The 9290-nt window shown below is 39.4% G+C and overlaps 1 protein-coding gene across 1 annotated transcript in view; it reads left to right on the top strand.

Moving 5' to 3' along the window:
- gclc (glutamate-cysteine ligase, catalytic subunit) overlaps positions 1-8502 on the top strand; it is a 39316-nt gene extending 30814 nt beyond the window's left edge. The window contains exons 15-16 of the mRNA XM_082153896.1: positions 2714-2834; positions 7395-8502. Of these exons, the coding sequence (XP_082010022.1) occupies positions 2714-2834; positions 7395-7576 (303 nt within the window). The 3' untranslated portion in view covers positions 7577-8502. The remainder of the gene's footprint in view (positions 1-2713; positions 2835-7394) is intronic.
- The last annotated feature ends 788 nt before the right edge of the window (positions 8503-9290 follow it).

A 9290-nucleotide genomic window follows, 5' to 3' on the forward strand; every position in this document is an offset into this window, starting at 1 on the left:
AATATGCTTGATGCTAGCTCTGTGATATATGCGAAGTTCACCAAACATCACCATGATTATGAGGCGGAGGAGGACGAAAAGTGCCATCATTGCACACATGCTTCAGTTATTGTGTGTGAGAGAGATCTCAGGACTGGTGGGAGCAGATTGTGGCGGGCTTACAAGAGAAGTAGGTCCGAAATGTTAAAGGGATAGTTCACTCAAAAATGAAAAAAAGTGTCATCACTTACTCAACCTCGTGTTGTTCTAAACCTGTATGGGTTTCTCTGTTCTGTTGAACACAAAAGAAGATATTTTGAAGAATGTCGGTAACCAAACAGTTGATGGACCCCATTGACTTCCATAGTATTTTTTTTTCTGTTTACACTGTCATAGAACACGTCGGATCTGTGTCACATGTGAGCAAAAAATCGGAATTGGGTCACATTTCACTGACAGTGTAAACAAGGCCTAAGTGTGTTCCTCTGTTTGGTGTGTGTGTGTGTGTGTGTTCAGGAAGGGGTGTTTCACCCGTCTTTAAGTGTGTTCCTCTGTTTGGTGTGTGTGTGTGTGTTCAGGAAGGGGTGTTTCACCCGTCTTTAAGTGTGTTCCTCTGTTTGGTGTGTGTGTGTGTGTGTGTGTGTGTGTGTGTGTGTGTGTGTGTGTGTGTGTTCAGGAAGGGGTGTTTCACCCGTCTTTAAGTGTGTTCCTCTGTTTGGTGTGTGTGTGTGTGTTCAGGAAGGGGTGTTTCACCCGTCTTTAAGTGTGTTCCTCTGTTTGATGTGTGTGTGTGTGTGTGTGTGTGTGTGTGTGTGTGTGTGTTCAGGAAGGGGTGTTTCACCCGTCTTTAAGTGTGTTCCTCTGTTTGATGTGTGTGTGTGTTCAGGAAGGGGTGTTTCACCCGTCTTTAAGTGTGTTCCTCTGTTTGATGTGTGTGTGTGTGTGTGTGTGTGTGTGTGTGTTCAGGAAGGGGTGTTTCACCCGTCTTTAAGTGTGTTCCTCTGTTTGGTGTGTGTGTGTGTGTGTTCAGGAAGGGGTGTTTCACCCGTCTTTAAGTGTGTTCCTCTGTTTGGTGTGTGTGTGTGTGTGTTCAGGAAGGGGTGTTTCACCCGTCTTTAAGTGTGTTCCTCTGTTTGATGTGTGTGTGTGTTCAGGAAGGGGTGTTTCACCCGTCTTTAAGTGTGTTCCTCTGTTTGATGTGTGTGTGTGTGTGTGTGTGTGTGTGTTCAGGAAGGGGTGTTTCACCCGTCTTTAAGTGTGTTCCTCTGTTTGATGTGTGTGTGTGTGTGTGTGTGTGTTCAGGAAGGGGTGTTTCACCCGTCTTTAAGTGTGTTCCTCTGTTTAATGTGTGTGTGTGTGTGTTCAGGAAGGGGTGTTTCACCCGTCTTTAAGTGTGTTCCTCTGTTTGGTGTGTGTGTGTGTGTTCAGGAAGGGGTGTTTCACCCGTCTTTAAGTGTGTTCCTCTGTTTGATGTGTGTGTGTGTGTGTGTGTGTGTGTGTGTGTGTGTGTGTGTGTGTTCAGGAAGGGGTGTTTCACCCGTCTTTAAGTGTGTTCCTCTGTTTGGTGTGTGTGTGTGTGTGTTCAGGAAGGGGTGTTTCACCCGTCTTTAAGTGTGTTCCTCTGTTTGGTGTGTGTGTGTGTGTGTTCAGGAAGGGGTGTTTCACCCGTCTTTAAGTGTGTTCCTCTGTTTGGTGTGTGTGTGTGTGTGTTCAGGAAGGGGTGTTTCACCCGTCTTTAAGTGTGTTCCTCTGTTTGGTGTGTGTGTGTGTGTGTTCAGGAAGGGGTGTTTCACCCGTCTTTAAGTGTGTTCCTCTGTTTGATGTGTGTGTGTGTTCAGGAAGGGGTGTTTCACCCGTCTTTAAGTGTGTTCCTCTGTTTGATGTGTGTGTGTGTGTGTGTGTGTGTGTGTTCAGGAAGGGGTGTTTCACCCGTCTTTAAGTGTGTTCCTCTGTTTGATGTGTGTGTGTGTGTGTGTGTGTGTTCAGGAAGGGGTGTTTCACCCGTCTTTAAGTGTGTTCCTCTGTTTGATGTGTGTGTGTGTGTGTGTGTGTGTGTGTTCAGGAAGGGGTGTTTCACCCGTCTTTAAGTGTGTTCCTCTGTTTAATGTGTGTGTGTGTGTGTTCAGGAAGGGGTGTTTCACCCGTCTTTAAGTGTGTTCCTCTGTTTGATGTGTGTGTGTGTGTGTGTTCAGGAAGGGGTGTTTCACCCGTCTTTAAGTGTGTTCCTCTGTTTGATGTGTGTGTGTGTGTGTGTTCAGGAAGGGGTGTTTCACCCGTCTTTAAGTGTGTTCCTCTGTTTAATGTGTGTGTGTGTGTGTGTTCAGGAAGGGGTGTTTCACCCGTCTTTAAGTGTGTTCCTCTGTTTGATGTGTGTGTGTGTGTGTGTGTGTGTGTGTGTGTGTTCAGGTGTGTGTGTGTTCAGGTGTGTGTGTGTGTGTTCAGGAAGGGGTGTTTCACCCGTCTTTAAGTGTGTTCCTCTGTTTGATGTGTGTGTGTGTGTGTGTGTGTGTGTGTTCAGGTGTGTGTGTGTGTGTGTGTGTGTGTGTGTGTGTGTGTGTGTGTGTGTGTTCAGGTGTGTGTGTGTGTGTGTGTGTGTGTGTGTGTTCAGGAAGGGGTGTTTCACCCGTCTTTAAGTGTGTTCCTCTGTTTGATGTGTGTGTGTGTGTGTGTGTTCAGGAAGGGGTGTTTCACCCGTCTTTAAGTGTGTTCCTCTGTTTGATGTGTGTGTGTTCAGGAAGGGGTGTTTCACGGGCTGATCCCGATGTTGAACAGCTACCTGGAGAACATGGAGGTGGACGTCGACACGCGGTGCACGATCCTCAACTATCTGAAACTCATTAAGAAGCGCGCCTCTGGTATGCAAATGTCTTTGAGTTAATTACAGTGCAGTGTTTCCACACTGATTTCTGCAGTCAATGCAGTGTGTGTTATAGATGGTTTTAGTTCTGTGTGCTATCCATTTACATTTATTTATTTAAGATGGTGTGCTTTTTGTTTTTTCAACCACTGTTTTAGTTTTTTCTGTACAATCATGTGTAGTTTCTAACGGTTAAAGAGGTTCTGAACTGCTGGCAAAATGGGCTTTCAGTAAAACTTGACTGCCTATCCACCTTATCCCTGAGCCCCATGATGCTTTGCGTTAATTATGGGTGTAACTTAAGCTGTAAACAATCAGTGAAAGGCTCGCTCTATGAACACGTTAAAGTGTCACGATGAGATGACATTAATCTACTCACCCTTCAACCATCCAACATTAAAAGGACATTTAAAAGTGTAAAAGCATCAACAAGGGATTTCAACAGAACAAATCACCCCAAAGCTCGAGTCTTTCCACAGCAGTAACGGACGGGTTAAATATCACTGTAGTAATATACTATATATATCTGTATTATGTAACTTATGTTGCATTAATCAAAAATGTTCATTAACTTCAGCATTACGTGACACTATTTAAAGTGATTTCCGTCATTTTGACAGATTATAAATTGCATTTACCTGTGAAAACAAACCTGGAAACAGACGTGAGGATTTGAGGAGAATAACGAGATATTCTTCAGGCATTCCAGTGAATCATTAATGGAATATCATAAATTAAATTCGGGAGAACAGACCACAAATGTGGAGTATATGTTGGCCTTTTTCATACTTTTACAGCGGATTGTAAAGGGAAAAAGAAAATAGTCACGAGGAAAAGAAGCAGGGACTGAAAACAGCTCTTGCCGTAGATATTCTTGTTATAACGTCACATTAAAATACCAAGTATAACGTTATTATCATGATGTCTGAACATAAATCATGAAGGGAAACTGACGATCAGCTTTATTTGTAGGGCAAACTTACCATTTTAAATTATATGTTTCAGTCTTTTTGAATGGAAGTTCCCCAAACCGGAAGTGCCTCCCATAATTCAAAACATAGTAAACTCGTCAGGAATAAGGTGGATAGAGTAGAAAAGTGGGAAAAAAATTGGGAAAAGGCTATTGTCTTCCCTTTTAGTCATTTAGTCAACTTTTAGTCATTTTTGGTCACTATAGTCATTTAGTCATTTTAGAGCAGTATCGTTCCCGGGTGCAAGAAGTCGAAGAGTAAATGTTTAGCGGGAGCGAGTTACGTTCAGTTTCAGTGAAGATCACTAAAGGTTGCAAATCATCATAAATACGGAAAGAATCTGGAAAAAAAACTGTTTATAGTCAACATTTCAAACTGGATGATCATGAATACAGTGTTTTAGTCCAAACGGAGGGGAAATCTGACAGAAACGGCTGTTCTCATGAAAGTCATGGAGCTGTCAAAGGTGTCATCATCCAGCGGACTTACGCAGTAACACTGAGAACGAGTGAACATTGTTCATCTACATATACTACTGACTAGTGTTGTCATGATACTGGAATTTCCCACTTGAATATGATATTTTGAGATCACTTATCATCTCTTAAAGTTTTGAATATATATACTGTGTATATATATATATTTAGATAATCATTAAACTACATTTCCAAAAAAAAAAAAAAAATACAAATAGTAAACAGAACAATCCAGATAAATAAAATAAGAACAAATAAACAAATTGTAAACGATAGTAAGTAAACTTTATTTATATAGCACCTATCACAGATAAAATCACAAAGTGCTTTACATGTAGCAAGTTAACAATTTTAACAATTAAGAAACATCATACGAAACATGAAACGTAATAGTTCAGTCACTGAAAGCTGGTCTGAATAGAAGTGTCTTCAGCTGTTTTTTAAAAGTATCAACAGAATCGGCCACACTCAGCGACGGTGGCAGAGCTTTCCACAGTTTGGGAGCAACTGCTTGAAAGGAGCGGTCTCCCCGAGTTTTAAGGCGGGTTTTAGGGACAATCAGGAGATTTTGACCTGAGGAACGAAGAGTGCGGAAGGAAAAATAAGGGGTCAACATGTCTGCGATATATTTGGGGGGTCTGGCCATGAAGTGCTCTAAAAGTTAAAACTTAAATTTTATAATCAATTCAAAATTTTACTGGAAGCCAGTGTGCCCTTCTGTTGGTTCCTGTTAACAGCCTGGCTGCTGCGTTTTGCACCAGTTGGAGACGGTTCAGAGAAACTTTGTTAAAACAAGTAAAAAGAGGATTACAATAATCTAACCTTGAAGAGATAAAAGCATGAATGATCATCTCCATGGTAGCTTTGGCCAATATTGTTCTCAGTTTAGAGATATTTCTCAAATGATAAAAACAGTTTCTGACCAACTGTCTAGAATGACCATCCAGAGACATCGATTGGTCGAACAAAACGCCAAGGTTTCTTAGGCTCAACTGGACGGATGAGTCCAAGGAACAGAGGTGTTGTTAATTTGGGGTATTTTTTGTTCTGGAGCAATGATCAAAGTTTCAGTCTTTTTTTGTATTCAGTTGTAAATAATTGTTGTATAACCAAGTCTTAATGCATGACAGGCGTTGCAATAAATCAGTTAATTTACCTAACTCTGATTCTTTGAATGAGCAGTACAACTGAATGTCATCAGCATAAAAGTGATAAGACACATTATTAAAATTACGAATAATTTCACCAAGAGGGCTAATATACAATAAAAACAAAATAGGACCTAAAACCGAACCCTGAGGAACTCCATATGACAGAGGGGTCATTTCTGACAAAATGTTATTAATAGACACACAAAATGATCTATCACTCAAGTAAGAGGTGAACCATTTTAGAACAGACCCAGAAAACCCCATTTCATTACGTAGCCGATTCATCAATACTGTATGGTCCAACGTATCAAATGCAGACGATAGGTCAAGTAAAACCAATACAGTGTACTGTCCAGAGTCAGCAGCCATCAGAATGTCACTTGATACTTTAAGAAGCACAGTCTCAGTTGAATGGCATTTGCGAAAACCTGACTGAAATTTATCAAACAAATTTTTTCCATCAAGAAATGAAGTCAGCTGTCCCGCCACCACTCTCTCTAGGATTTTAGATAAAAAAGGCCAAAAGAATCCAAATTAGGTTTCTTCAGTAAGGGGCTGACAACTGCTTGTTTAAAACAGCTAGGCACAGAACCGGTTAAAAGGGGAAAGGTTAATCAGTCTAACAACATACGGTCCGACTAAATCAAACACATTTAGTAGCAATGAAGTCGGCAATACATCAAGCGGGCTTGAGGATGGTTTCACTTTACTTAATAAACCCTTAATATCCTCGCAAGTGACAGGTGAAAAAGTATCCCAAGAGTATGAGGAAGCTAAACCATAGGATATAATCTCAAGATATGGGTTTATAGTAGTTCTAATATCTTGCACCTTGTTTACAAAGGCGTGTAAAAACCTGTTACAATCCGACTTTGAGTGCACAGGCACTTGGGGAGCAAGGGGGAGAGACAATCTTAGATATAGTATCAAACAGGACTTTAGGATTTTTCTTGTTCAGAGTTACAAGATTGGCAAAATAATCCACACTGGCCTGTTTTATCATAACATTAAGCAATGTGATAAGCTCCTTCAAATGCAGTCTATGTACTTCCAGACTTGTGGATTTCCACAAACGTTCAACTTTACGGCACTTTCTCCTGAAAGACATTATTTCTTCATTCACCCAAGGGCAAGGATTCTTAGGGAATGTGCTTTTACTTTTCAGGGGAGCAACATTATTTGTTAAAAGACTGAAGAAAAGATTCAGCATCACTACAATCAATAAAAGAACTAGGGTCAAATGACTCAGAAAATGTCTCGGCTGTAGTTTGACTAATAATGCGTGTTTGCAATGTTGGATTACAAGGAAGACAGTCAACATTAGAAATATGCAACTGTGGTCTGTCACATTTATGTCCATAACACTCAATTGGTCAATGTTCAGGCCTAAAGAAAAAACAAGGTCCAGAGTATGGCCTTTTCTATGTGTAGGACCAGAAACACACGGTTTAAAATGAAATGATTCAGTGAGTGTTAAGAACTCAGATGCCACAGTACATGAAGAGTTATGGAAGTATGGAAGTTAAAATCCCCGAGTATCAGAACTTTTTCAAGTTTGATAATTGAAGATAAAAACTAAGCAAAATCCTCTAAAAACACAAATAGATAGCACAAATAAATACAACCGAATTAAGAGTGAACTGAAATAAACACGGCTAAACTACTCGACTGAGGAAAACTACAGTAATGAAAGTAATCAAGTGTAAAATAACACTGGACAGTTTTCATTGTAAAAGTTAAAGAGATTAATGCTTACAATTAAAGTTATTTAGTCATTTTTTGTTTGACAACACTACTACTGACATTATATATATATATATATATATATATATATATATATATATTCTTATTGTACTTTAAGAATGACATACTTCAGATAAACTAGTGATAATTTTTTTGCAGATTGATTATTTGGATGATTTTGCTCACATTTGCTTTGACTTTCTCTTGTTTTTCTCAGGTGAGCTGATGACTATGGCGAAGTGGATGAGGGAATTTGTGTCCAAACACCCTCAGTACAAGCAGGACAGTGTCATTACAGACAAAATCAACTTCGACCTGCTGCACAAGTGTGACCGAATCGCCAAGGGGGAGGAGAAGTGTCCCGAGCTGATCGGAGAGCCGGTGAACAGGGGGAAATAAAGCCTGCAAACCATATATAAATATATATAAAAAAAACAGCTCCTTTGCATGAGAGCGAAAGACCAAGTATGTGACAGCAGTCCTGAAAAAAAAACTAAAACTTCTATTTAAAATAGCATGTGTTGATTGCTGAGGTCAGCCAAAGGTTTGTCGAATTTGTAAATAGCAGATTTTTTTATTATTCGCAAATTATTTTAATAGCTTTTAAACAGATCCATGATGCAAATTGTACCCGAATGTGTACATATTTCACTCCGGTCTGAGTGTGTGAGAGATTATGTAAATGTAGCAAACACTAAAATTGTACATTAGTAATATTTTCATTGTCGAAATGTAAATACTGTACTTCATCAGGCATTAACAAGTGTACTTTCTTTCTTTTTTTTTAATGGATGAAACTGTTGATTCTTCTTCTTCTACTAAACGCATGTAGGAGTTTGATTGCAGAAGGCTGTAGAAGTGTAGAAGTGTGCAGTGCAGTGTTTCTCACTAACAAATTATGTCGGATAATTTTACTGTTTGACATTTACATCATCTTAGTTGAGGTTTTGCGGTTGTGTTGAGCTCTGTCCACCACTAGAGGGCGCGGAGGGTCTTTTTTTAATACAGTAATGGATAAATGAATTAGATTAACATTATGCTGTAGTTTGTTAGCTTTAATATCTGTATATGTCTTGAAATAAAGTGATTCCTGTACATATTTCAGCTTATTGAGTGGCCAACAATGCCTTTTCTAGACCTATCATTCAAGCCTTGTATCTGCAATTCTTTAAATGCTTTTAAATGGAATATAACTCATTAAATCATTAGCAGTCGCTGACAGTGTCTGCCAGCTCTCGATGCCATGCAAGCAATAAAAGCTGAACATATATTAAGACTTTTGCTGTGCAACTTATCAATGAACAAATTAAACATTGTGTAAAACACTTGCGTACTGATGTCGGTTTTATTTACAGTTGTACAAGCATTGCAATAGCCAGTCACTGTTCACACACTATTCTGCCTTACGTTTCAGTCAAATCTAAATCCTCAAGGATGGGCCTGAAGGAAAGCTGTATTATATAAGCTCTCTTAATAACATTCCCATGTCAGGATGTTGTTGATCGTGTGAAATAATGAATAACGTTTGCAGATGTGATACTTGAAGTCCCCATTGTTGTGTTTATCAGGATATCATTATATTCTGTGGACCTAGAGAGCAATAAATAAGAGGCCGAGTGCACTTAGAACTTTACATAATCACACATCGCCATCTAAACTAAGACAACGACTGCAGGATAACCCAGTTTCTACTAAATAGGCTACGTAACACACATGAAATCTGTTTTTCGGCTTTTAGTATGCATATGTTAGCCTTACTGTTGTCTATACACTAGTTTGTTCAAGAACAATGACAAAAATCATGTTTAGATGATTTATTCAAAACTTAGTTTCACTTTCTGCCAATATGGATCAGTGATTTTGATGACATCACTCTGCACTTCAGCTTCTCATTAGATATTCTGTCCAATCAAATGCTCTCTAGAATCTGAAGCTCCGCCCCCTACATTATAAACAGACGCTGAAGCTGCAGCTGAAATTAGTCACTTGTTCATATATTTACTGTTTTCTACATGGTGAATGGCACATAGTGCACTATATAGGGGATATAGGGAACGATTCAGACAGTGTAAATACGCTTTCCATTGGCGTGAATGAAGTCTGGTTTGACGTT

This window comes from Leuciscus leuciscus (assembly GCF_965113295.1).
Source record: "Leuciscus leuciscus genome assembly, chromosome: 22".
NCBI lineage: Eukaryota > Metazoa > Chordata > Actinopteri > Cypriniformes > Leuciscidae > Leuciscus > Leuciscus leuciscus.